Source organism: Aulonocara stuartgranti (assembly GCF_965226115.1).
Source record: "Aulonocara stuartgranti genome assembly, chromosome: 6".
Taxonomy (NCBI): domain Eukaryota; kingdom Metazoa; phylum Chordata; class Actinopteri; order Cichliformes; family Cichlidae; genus Aulonocara; species Aulonocara stuartgranti.
The window spans coordinates 40,685,592-40,697,637 of NC_138944.1; the positions used below are offsets into that span (position 1 = coordinate 40,685,592).

Sequence of the window (12,046 nt, forward strand, 5' to 3'; positions counted from 1 at the left end):
GCCTTTTGCAGCTTGGAGAACGAAGCCACAGCTCAGAATTATGCCCAACTTGCACAAGTTACACTCTCACAAATCATTGTGTTCAACCGAAGACGTTCTGGAGAGGTTTCAAAGATGCGCCTCAAAAGTTTTCTTGAAAGAGACAAAACAGCACTCCACACAGATGTTGCCATGGGGCTCTCAGAAATGGAACAGACTCTGTAACTATTTCTGTAGAATAGAAATAATGGGAAAAAGGGACAGAAATGTTCCAGTTCTGCTAACACCAAGCATGCTGGATGCTCTGTCACTACTGGTTAGTAGGAGGCCTGACTGTGGTATTTGTGCCACTAATATCTACCTCTTTGCAAGACCCCGATCAATGAGTCATTACAGAGGAATGGACTCCTTGCGTGTTCATGCACACCAGTGTGGAGCAAAGCAGCCTGAGTATCTAAGATCGACACAGCTCAGAAAACATGTTGCCACACTCTCACAAGTCCTTAATTTGAAAAACAACGAACTTGATCAGGTTGCAGATTTCCTGGGTCATGATATCCGCGTTCACCGCGAATTCTACAGATTACCAGTTCCCACAACACAGCTGGCCAAGATTTCCAAACTGCTTTTAACACTGGAAAAAGGACAACTTTCCCAGATCCAGGGGAAATCACTGGATGAGATCAAAATAGAAGGTTTGTATTGAAAGGAGCAAATATTAGGGCAGTAGTTGAATATTATGCTTTATCAACCGAATTAAAACCTAAAAGCACAGACCATTCTGTTAAATGTCCATGATTTAAGGTTCTTGAAGTCTATTGTTTCATCACTTTGCAACATTTGGCAAACTGCAGAGTGGTGGCCTTAAATAGTAAAACTATGTACTATAATTTCCAGTATTTGTTCTGTATTTTGTCATATCTCGTTGTTAATGTGAGGTTTTTGGGGGGTTTGTGTTTGGTTTTTTGGGGGGGTTTTCCCACAATTTCTCAGATGAAATTGCATTAAGTGATGCTGAAACAAAGGACAGTGAGAGTGAATCAGATGATGATGACACAGCACTCACAATGTTGGCGTGTGGCACCAGTGAGCCTGTACATGCAGTAGCTGATTCCACAAACACAGCGCAGCTCCAAGACACTGTAGATTGTGGTAAGTTACCACTAGCTTGGTTTCTGTGGATAAAATGTTTGTTACAAATATTAAAACTTAATCAAATTGTGTAATCAGCAGATGAAGGACCACTCACAATGCCTGCAGCAAGTGAGACTGCTGCTCCCTCTGAAGGTAAGGGGTGCAGTTGGTTCTCTAAGCTTATTATTGTTTCATCACTTTGCAACATATGGCAAACTGCAGAGTGGTGGCAAAAAGTCACTTGGATGAGTGACAAAATGTTTCTCCCACTGAAAACGCTACGTCCAGATTAACAGAATCAACGTTTTGGGATTTACTTACCTGGATGATTGAGCATGCATCAAGAGACTTTTATTCAACTTTTTATTCAGTCTTTTATTCACAGCGGAACACTAAATGTCTCATTTTAGAAATTTGATAAATTTTCAAAGAGAATTTTAGCTCGTTTTGATATTGATGGTAGCAACACATTTCAGAAGTTAGTACAGGGTAGCATCCATTCTTTTAACCACCAAATGTTTTTTGTTTTTTTTGTTTGGTTTTTTGTTTGTTTTAACTACTACTACTTTATATATCTTCCAGAGAAAAATGCTGCTCAATCCCACAATTCCCGAAGAGCTCCCAAAAACATGTGGTCCAAGGCTGAGGTTGCTGCAGTGATGAGGCATTTGAAAGACCACATAAACGAAGGGAAACTAGCCACCAAAAATGAATGCAGTCATTGCAAATTGGTAGAAGATCCGGTGTTGGCAGGAAGAACAGTTCAAAACATAAGAGATTTTGTAAGAAACAGAGGATTAACTGCAAAAAGGCAGAAAAAAATGAACTAAAATAACTGTTTAGAGAGCTGTGGTTTTACATCTTGGTCAGATTGCCAATTGTTGTTAACACTGATGTTCTGTTTAAAGAAAAAAAAGTTCTTGTTAAATACAGAAGTAGTTTGTATTTCATAATTTTTACATTTAATTTATTTAGGGTTTTTTTTGACGGGTTATATTTAAAATAAAAAATTATAAATGCATATTTTCTCCCCTTAATATTTACCTTTAAACTATTAAAATTCATTTTAAATGTTTTTAATTTTTCTGTTTTCTATATTTTTATATTTCTGTGGGAAGCGTGGGCATTTTTGTCCATAGATTTCTTTTTTATTTATGGTTAAAATTAATGTTCAGATCCAAGAACACTAATAAAATGATGTTCCAGTAATCCTGTGTCCTGTCAGATGTGTATTCATGGTAATGATGAGCTATTTACATATTACATCATTGTCCCTTTAAAGACCCAATATTGTTTTTTTTGGACCTCATAAAACACATTGTTGTCAAGTGGACAATGTCTCCAGAAAACACAATAGAGTCTGGTTGGTGTGTATCAGTGTATCTAGACTTCTATAGGGAGTGTATGAGGTCTGAAGTGACCCAAATTTTTTTCAGATTTTTTCGAACACTTTAACCTCGCTCCCTTGGCTCTAAGTCCTTTCAAAAGGGTAGTCCACTTAAACCACCACCGGGCGGATTGACGTAGTATAGTCCCGCCATACCACATAGACCCGTGTGTGTGTGTGTGTGTGTGTGTGTGTGTGCGTCTATGTGGTATGGATTGACATTTGACCTGCGCTGTACCTGGGCTCCGGGGACATTTCGACTTTTTGCTGTGTATTCATGTGTCCCCCTAAAACATGACTTGTAAATGCATTTTTAAGTGTCTAAATAATAATTTTTTCTACTTCTTATGAGGTCATTATTTATCTTTTGACCTGTATTTGCTTAAACTGTAGTGTAAATTCATTTATTAAACTATAATTAAAAGATTTTCTGATTTTCTTAAAAGTCCACCTATACCCCTCACCTGATTTTTGTGTATTCCAGTGTATTGCACAGCGACGTTTCGAGTTAGAGTGGATGTGTGTAGGTACTGCAATTTAATACACATTTTCAATACACACGGCCGGAAGTCATTGTGATTGGTAGGCTATATATATGGGCGGTACCTACAGGAAACGGCGCCACAACTTTCGCGCGCGTGCCCTTTAACAAGTGTATGTCGACGGCAATACGAAGACGGATTAAAAACACAAAGGTAAGCCTTTTTTAATGTAAAATGCACCATGACTTTAATACTATATGAAATTATAGGTGCACAGGCCTATATTAAACTGGTTTAATTTATGCTTTATGGACTGTTAGTGAGTCTTTGAAGAAGTAAAACGGCCCCAGCGTTTGTCATTGAGTAAATAAAATAGGGCTGACGACTAACCGCGTCAACGCGATAAAGCGGGCTAACCCGTGTTAGGATTTACTCGGTGTTAAAGCATTATTGTGGCTTAAACGTGTTAATGCCGACATCGCGACTAACGCGATTAACAATTAAACCAGCGCAGTCTGAGTCAAAATCCCTGATGTCGCTGTTAGCTAATTTCGGGCAGTTTGTCCAATGTCTGTCCATTCTGCTGACAGCCCTAAAATAAAAGCAAGGGTATAAGTGTATTTAGTCGTGTATTTATTTATATGCCTGAAGAAAAAACTTCTTACAGTTTTGATGCCTAAGCTTTCTCAGTACTTGTATCACTCTCTGCAGTCGCCATTACAGAAATGTCACATGTCGCCATTTTGAGTACTAGGCCTTTAACATTTTAAAAGAAGGCATAAATTAGCACTATGAATAAGTCAGCTGTGTTTATGCTGTAAACTACACTACTGCTAGTTCTGCTACTACTGATGATGATGACAATGATGACGATAATCGTAATACTTTATATGCTTTGGTAATACAGCCAATCGTACAGGAGAACATGCGAAGGAGACGCATTCCTCCACGGGAGGATGCAGTCTGTCATGTTTCTGCTGGAAGGGACAAACTGGGACTTGATATCCACTACATAAATGCCTTCAAAGGTAAGTTGGTCTTTAGTTTGGATTAGATTTGGAGTTTTTCACTTTGTCTTTTGTCACTCACTTGGTATGCCTCTGCAATTCAGGTCGGGGCATTTTCACGACTGTTCCATTCCAAAAAGGAGACTTTCTTTTGGAATACAGAGGTAAACTCATAACAAAAGAAGAATGTGAGCGGAGACACAGAGTTTATCATGACAGCCTGAAGGTGTTCATGTTTGAATTCAAGTTTGATGGAAAACTCTGGTGGTGCGTATTATATCAGTGTAGTTTGATTAAGATTAAATGACACATTGCTTTTGATTTATGAAAAAAAAAGCTTCCTAACTAACTAGTTAAGCTAATACTTTTTTGCCTAACCCCACAGTGTGGATGCATCTCAAGAAGATGGGTCATTAGGCAGACTTGTCAACGACAACCACATCAGTCCAAGTGCTAAGATGAAAATATTAAATATCAATGGAAAGCCCCATCTATGCTTATTTGCAAGCAGAGACATAAGTCCAGGCGAAGAAATAGACTATAATTATGGTGACTCGGATTGGCTCTGGAGATGCAAGGTATTTCTACAATTGTACTTTTTGGAACTGATAAATTGCATACCCTAAGCCATTTTTACATTTGTACTTACTCAAATTGGCTTAACGTGACTTACGGCATCTAGTTTTTCACTGAAATTGAGTATCACCTACTGTGCCTGGGGTAACTATAGCAATGCAGCCGAGCATCCAGTGATATAAATGCCACAGCAAGCATGGACGTCAAGGTGACAAAATGCCTGCTGCTCAGTCTATGCTTTAGTGTTCAATTCAGGGATCACGCTGTTAATTTTGGTCGCTATTTCAAACATTTCAGAGTTTCAAAAATGATGGCTTGGATTTTCACGAAGGAGGCGCACTCATAACTTATCGAGTGACACCATTGACCAGCCACCTGGTGGCATTCAGTCTATGTCAAATTTTCTGATCACTTTGGATCACTTGGAACCTTGGTGCAGTAGTTACTGAAAAACTACATGGTACTATAACCTACTGGAAAAACAGGGGTAGGTACTAATGGAAAACAGGCAATTGTGATGGCTGCCACATCAAAGCCCTCTAAAAGCACTAAAAAAATATCAGCAGGTATGCAGAAATAAAAAATGGCTTTCGGTTTCTAAATTTTAACAGTGATTGATGTTTAATGTGATTCTACACAGCAAAATCTCCAGTGTTAAATTAACACTGGAGAGTGTCTATAAGGGTCCACACCTCTGAGTGTTAAATACAACACTGTTGAGTGTTAATTTAACACTTTTGACAGTGTTATATGTTTAAAAGTAACCTAGTCAGTTTTGAAGATTAACAATGGCTAACACTGAGCAGTGCTGATTTTCTAACACTGGAAAATAACTCAAAATGTTAGAAATATTCCAGTGTTAGAAAATCAGCACTGCTCAGTGTTAGTCTTTGTTAATCTTCAAAACTGACTAGGTTACTTTTAAACATATAACACTGTCAAAAGTGTTAATTCAACACTCAACAGTGTTGTGTGGACCCATATAGACACTCTCTAGTGTTAATTTAACACTGGAGATTTTGCTGTGTAGCCTCTTTAGTTAGATTCATTTTAAATTTTGTCCCTTGAAGATAAATGGGCCCTAGTGACAGTTCGTTGCTGCTACAGGTGATTGTTTTACTCCTTTAGCAATGGCTTAAAAAATAAAGAAATCACACTGACTATTTGTCTCTTAATCATAGGGCCTTAAATTCTCTATACATGACAGTGAATATTTTAAAGACAATAGCTTGAAACTTATCTTTCTCATACAGTTTATTTAATGTTTCAAAAGCCTCTTCAAAAATGCACTGTATATTCATTTTCTATCTGTTACACACGAAGACGGAGACCAGCCAGATTCAGAAGACTGTGAGCTGCCTAAAGCCGCAACCAAACAGCTTTCCAAACAATGATCTGGACCTGAAACATCCAGAGCCTGAAAGGGTAAATATAATCCAGTGTACCACTTAATGAACTAATAATTTAATCTATCATCATTCTTTATGGATGCTGTGTGTGTGTTTGTGTTTGGCAGTCACCTGGGTGTGATGTGATTTACATGGACTGTGGCTTGTAGGTCCTTTTCATTGTTTCAAAGTGCAAGTCTGGATAACATCTGAGTGTGTGTGTGTGTTAACCACCCAAATGTGACTTAGGAGGACCACACTGTTATTGGGAGACTCCGTCAAAGTTTGCTTCATGGTGACATCACTCTGGTTTTAGGAGGGGTCTTCTCGTATTTCTTGACAGTTTGACCTACAGCATGCAGAACTGACTACATGTGCTTTGTTTCTATGTGGTTTGAAACTCAGGCTTGAACATTAAGATAGATAGTACTATACAACTTAACTTGTTTTAGGCACTTTTTACTGCTGGTAGTGCATGGGCTCTCTCGCTGTGTACTCTGGCTTCTTCCCACAGTCCAAAGATGTAGCTTATGGGGTTAGGTTAACTGGTGATCCAAAACTTCCCTTTGGTGTGAATGCAAATGCTTGTCCTTCCATGTTAGACTGGTGATCTGTCCAGGTTGTACTGCCCTATGGTAGCTGGTATAGGCCCCAAAACTGCTACCCCACAATCCTGATAAGGATAAGTGGAAGAGGATGGATGATTGCAAAGGAATCAGTTGTTAACTATTGTAGCCAGTATTTTTTTCAGAAGAAAACATTTCTTGAGTGGAAAGCCCCCCCCCACACACACACACACACATGCAAATTAAAGACAGAAGCACAGGCCTGCCCAGTACAGTTGCAAGAAGAGCACTTGGTCTAATCTTTGTGCCATCTTTTCTTTGTTGCAGGATCTTGATGAAGAAATGCCTCAGCAAGGCTCAGAAGCCATGCATTCTTCTTCAGTGCAAGATTTTGAAGAGGTAACATTGACCTAGGACAGATTTTAATGAATGTTTCTCATGCACGATGTGTACCTTACGCTATTTGCCGATAGTGAAATGGTCTATTCATCCTCTTGAGTGATGCATTTTTAGTAACTGTCAGATTACTGTTCTTTTGTCTTCATTCTCTATCTGTTACACACGAAGACTGAGACCAGCCAGATTCAGAAGACTGTGAGCTGCCTAAAGCCGCAACCAAACAGCTTTCCAAACAATGATCTGGACCTGAAACATCCAGAGCCTGAAAGGGTAAATATAATCCAGTGTACCACTTAATGAACTAATAATTTAATCTATCATCATTCTTTATGGATGCTGTGTGTGTGTGTGTGTTTGGCAGTCACCTGGGTGTGATGTGATTTACATGGACCGTGGCTTGTAGGTCCTTTTCATTGTTTCAAAGTGCAAGTCTGGATAACATCTGAGTGTGTGTGTGTGTGTGTTAACCACCCAAATGTGACTTAGGAGGACCACACTGTTATTGGGGGACTCCGTCAAAGTTTGCTTCATGGTGACATCACTCTGGTTTTAGGAGGGGTCTTCTCGTATGTCTTGACAGTTTGACCTACAGCATGCAGAGCTGACTGCATGTGCTTTGTTTCTATGTTGAAATTTTTTGAAACTCAGGCTTGAACATTAAGATAGATAGTACTATACAACTTCTTAACTTGTTTTAGGCACTTTTTACTGCTTTAGTGCATGGGCTCTCTCTGGCTGTGTACTCTGGCTTCTTCCCACAGTCCAAAGATGTAGCTTATGGGGTTAGGTTAACTGGTGATTCAAAACTGCCCTTTGGTGTGAATGCAAATGCTTGTCCTTCCATGTTAGACTGGTGATCTGTCCAGGTTGTACTGCCCTATGGTAGCTGGTATAGGCCCCAAAACTGCTACCCCACAATCCTGATAAGGATAAGTGGAAGAGGATGGATGATTGCAAAGGAATCAGTTGTTAATTATTGTAGCCAGTATTTTTTTCAGAAGAAAACATTTCTTGAGTGGAAAGCCCCCCCCCCCCCCCCCCCCCCACACACACACACACACACACACACATGCAAATTAAAGACAGAAGCACAGGACTGCCCAGTACAGTTGCAAGAAGAGCACTTGGTCTAATCTTTGTGCCATCTTTTCTTTGTTGCAGGATCTTGATGAAGAAATGCCTCAGCAAGGCTCAGAAGCCATGCATTCTTCTTCAGTGCAAGATTTTGAAGAGGTAACATTGACCTAGGACAGATTTTAATGAATGTTTCTCATGCACGATGTGTACCTTACGCTATTTGCCGATAGTGAAATGGTCTATTCATCCTCTTGAGTGATGCATTTTTAGTAACTGTCAGATTACTGTTCTTTTGTCTTCATTCTCTATCTGTTACACACGAAGACTGAGACCAGCCAGATTCAGAAGACTGTGAGCTGCCTAAAGCCGCAACCAAACAGCTTTCCAAACAATGATCTGGACCTGAAACATCCAGAGCCTGAAAGGGTAAATATAATCCAGTGTACCACTTAATGAACTAATAATTTAATCTATCATCATTCCTTATGGATGCTGTGTGTGTGTGTGTTTGGCAGTCACCTGGGTGTGATGTGATTTACATGGACGAAGTTTATTAGTTGATATCTGCAACTGAATTGAAAACACCTCACCTTTCCAACTGTCCAAAACAAATAAATGTTGCAATATTTTGCTAACAGTGTCACAATCATCGTCTGGTGTGCACAACAATATCATCTTTGGACAAGTGCATTCAGTGTGTGGGACTGGTTTCCTCCCTCAAGTGGCTTGGCTATAAGTGCAAAGGTGAGACATTTAGTGAATAGGTACATTATATAGTAAAAAGCATTAATGGAGTTCAACAAGTTAAGACTAGCTGAAATGAACACTGCTCCCTTTTTAATTAATGGGTGGTCACGTCTAATTAAAGAAATGTAGTATTACCTCATTGGTGCAGGACCTTGTAAAAATGGTATACTTGGGATTGTCCTCAATTCCCCATTCCATAACATAAACTGCTCAAAATAATAAAGGGAACACTTAAACGATGCGATGTTACTCCAAGTCAGTCACACTTCTGTTATATCAAACTGTTCACTTAGGAAGTAACACTGACAACCAGTTTCACATGCTGTTTTGCAAATAGAGTAGACAACAAGTGGAAATTATAGTCAATTCACCATAATAAAGGACTGGTTCTGCAGGTGGTGACCACAGACCACTTCTCAGCACTTATTCTTTCTGGCTGATGTTATGGTCACTTTTGAATGCTGGCGGTGATTTCATTTTAGTGGTAGCATGAGACAGTCTACAACCCACACAAGTGGCTCAGGTAGTGCAGCTCATCTAGCGTAGCACATCAATGTGAGCTGTGGCAAGAAGGTTTGCTGTGTCTGTTAGTGTAGTGTCCAGAGCATGGAGGTGCTACCTGGATGTGGAGTAGGCCATAGGAGGGCAACAACCCAGCAGCAGGCCTTAAATAGTAAAACTATGTACTATAATTTCCAGTATTTGCTCTGTTTTTTGTCATATCTCGTTGTTAATGTGAGGTTTTTGGGGGGGTTGTATGTGTTTGGTTTTTTTGGGTTTTTTTCCCCCACAATTTCTCAGATGAAATTGCATTAAGTGATGCTGAAACAAAGGACAGTGAGAGTGAATCAGATGATGATGACACATCACTCACAATGTCGGCGTGTGGCACCAGTGAGCCTGTACATGCAGTAGCTGATTCCACAAACACAGCGCAGCCCCAAGACACTGTAGATTGTGGTAAGTTACCACTAGCTTGGTTTCTGTGGATAAAATGTTTGTTACAAATATTAAAACTTAATCAAATTGTGTAATCAGCAGATGAAGGACTACTCACAATGCCTGCAGCAAGTGAGACTGCTGCTCCCTCTGAAGGTAAGGGGTGCAGTTGGTTCTCGAAGCTTATTATTGTTTCATCACTTTGCAACATATGGCAAACTGCAGAGTGGTGGCAAAAAGTCACTTGGATGAGTGACAAAATGTTTCTCCCACTGAAAACGCTACGTCCAGATTAACAGAATCAACGTTTTGGGATTTACTTACCTGGATGATTGAGCATGCATCAAGAGACTTTTATTCAACTTTTTATTCAGTCTTTTATTCACAGCGGAACACTAAATGTTGTCTCATTTTAGAAATTTGATAAATTTTCAAACAGAATTTTAGCTCGTTTTGATATTGATGGTAGCAACACATTTCAGAAGTTAGTACAGGGTAGCATCCATTCTTTTAACAAGCAAATGTTTTTTGTTTTTTTTGTTTGGTTTTTTGTTTGTTTTAACTACTACTACTTTATATATCTTCCAGAGAAAAATGCTGCTCAATCCCACAATTCCCGAAGAGCTCCCAAAAACATGTGGTCCAAGGCTGAGGTTGCTGCAGTGATGAGGCATTTGAAAGACCACATAAACGAAGGGAAACTAGCCACCAAAAATGAATGCAGTCATTGCAAATTGGTAGAAGATCCGGTGTTGGCAGGAAGAACAGTTCAAAACATAAGAGATTTTGTAAGAAACAGAGGATTAACTGCAAAAAGGCAGAAAAAAATGAACTAAAATAACTGTTTAGAGAGCTGTGGTTTTACATCTTGGTCAGATTGCCAATTGTTGTTAACACTGATGTTCTGTTTAAAGAAAAAAAAGTTCTTGTTAAATACAGAAGTAGTTTGTATTTCATAATTTTTACATTTAATTTATTTAGGGTTTTTTTTGACAGGTTATATTTAAAATAAAAAATTATAAATGCATATTTTCTCCCCTTAATATTTACCTTTAAACTATTAAAATTCATTTTAAATGTTTTTAATTTTTCTGTTTTCTATATTTTTATATTTCTGTGGGAAGCGTGGGCATTTTTGTCCATAGATTTCTTTTTTTATTTATGGTTAAAATTAATGTTCAGATCCAAGAACACTAATAAAATGATGTTCCAGTAATCCTGTGTCCTGTCAGATGTGTATTCATGGTAATGATGAGCTATTTACATATTACATCATTGTCCCTTTAAAGACCCAATATTGTTTTTTTTGGACCTCATAAAACACATTGTTGTCAAGTGGACAATGTCTCCAGAAAACACAATAGTCTGGTTGGTGTGTATCAGTGTATCTAGACTTCTATAGGGAGTGTATGAGGTCTGAAGTGACCCAAATTTTTTTCAGATTTTTTCGAACACTTTAACCTCGCTCCCTTGGCTCTAAGTCCTTTCAAAAGGGTAGTCCACTTAAACCACCACCGGGCGGATTGACGTAGTATAGTCCCGCCATACCACATAGGTGTGTGTGTGTGTGTGTGTGTGTGTGTGTGTGTGGTGGTGGATTTAATTGAGAGATGATACTGCACCAGAAATGTTGAGGGGTGGTGTGTATATTAGCGTTCAAGGCATATTGTTATGAGGTGGAAATATGTTCATATTCTGTTTGTGTTACATTGTGTGCATTGTAAAGGTAATTGCAATACATACTAAGAATAAGGGTAAGTTAGGAATACAGGATGAATGTATATTTTGCGGACTTTTAAAGACGAACATTTGTTTCCATGTTAAAATGTTTACAACTCAAGCTTTTTGCCCAAACACTGGTAAAATAAACGTTGACAGTGGCAAGTGTTAAATGGTTACTTCTGTGCTGTTGCAGAAAAACTGAACTCTGACAAGCTTTTTTTTTATTTTTATTGTTAGACCATAATGTTGGCATGTTTTATTAAAGTTTTATTTGGGATGGTGATATAATTTTCTTTGATTGCTAATATCAGTGGATTATTATTATTATTATTATTATTATTATTATTATTACATTAATTTTTTTTAATTGTGGCTGTTGAGGTGGACACTTCACTTTGCATTGTTAAAGGAAAGCACTTCATTGGCGTTGTGTTACTGGACTGACCCTAAGCAATCATTGCAAATAGCAACTTTGCTATCCATTTTAGACACTAAAAGAAAAAAACACTCCACAGACCTTACTAGCATCACATGTGCATAACTCAAGTGTCATCTTATCAACATGTTATGTGGGCTTCAATGTTTTTTTTTTTCTTCTATTTCTGGCAGATACAGACATTTAATTTAAAGTCGTGATGTTGCA

The 12,046-nt window shown here is 38.5% G+C and overlaps 1 protein-coding gene and 1 long non-coding RNA gene across 4 annotated transcripts; both read left to right on the top strand.

The window, feature by feature from the left end:
- Positions 1–199: 199 nt before the first annotated feature.
- Positions 200–5,940, top strand: LOC309707813 (histone-lysine N-methyltransferase set-1-like). 3 transcript variants are annotated; one of them, XM_082535361.1, is made up of 9 exons: positions 200–674; positions 973–1,131; positions 1,210–1,266; positions 1,696–3,195; positions 3,890–4,010; positions 4,094–4,256; positions 4,375–4,567; positions 4,720–4,773; positions 4,863–5,882. In XM_082535361.1, exons 4-9 carry the CDS (start codon positions 3,157–3,159, stop codon positions 4,971–4,973), a joined length of 681 nt encoding a protein of 226 aa, XP_082391487.1. In that variant the 5' UTR covers positions 200–674; positions 973–1,131; positions 1,210–1,266; positions 1,696–3,156; the 3' UTR covers positions 4,974–5,882. The 3 variants fall into 3 exon arrangements, 2 of the variants coding, with proteins under 2 accessions (XP_082391487.1, XP_082391488.1); XR_014277079.1 differs by lacking the exons at positions 4,720–4,773; positions 4,863–5,882 and adding an exon at positions 5,889–5,940 and having other exon boundaries at positions 1,213–1,266; XM_082535362.1 differs by lacking the exon at positions 200–674 and having other exon boundaries at positions 687–1,131.
- Positions 5,941–8,507: 2,567 nt separating this feature from the next.
- On the top strand, positions 8,508–10,982 carry LOC309709009. Its single transcript, XR_014277391.1, has 4 exons — positions 8,508–8,739; positions 9,544–9,702; positions 9,781–9,837; positions 10,270–10,982. It is a non-coding gene; the product is annotated as an uncharacterized lncRNA (long non-coding RNA).
- Positions 10,983–12,046: the final 1,064 nt, after the last annotated feature.

What these genes read in the sequence shown, in the direction of transcription:
- LOC309707813 (XM_082535361.1), top strand. Translation starts at nt 3,157, where the DNA reads ATGTCGACGGCAATACGAAGACGGATTAAAAACACAAAG. An exon ending in CTACATAAATGCCTTCAAAG is followed by an intron (nt 4,011 to 4,093) that starts GTAAGTTGGTCT and finishes TCTGCAATTCAG; the next exon opens with GTCGGGGCATTTTCACGACT. An exon ending in TTTGATGGAAAACTCTGGTG is followed by an intron (nt 4,257 to 4,374) that starts GTGCGTATTATA and finishes CTAACCCCACAG; the next exon opens with TGTGGATGCATCTCAAGAAG.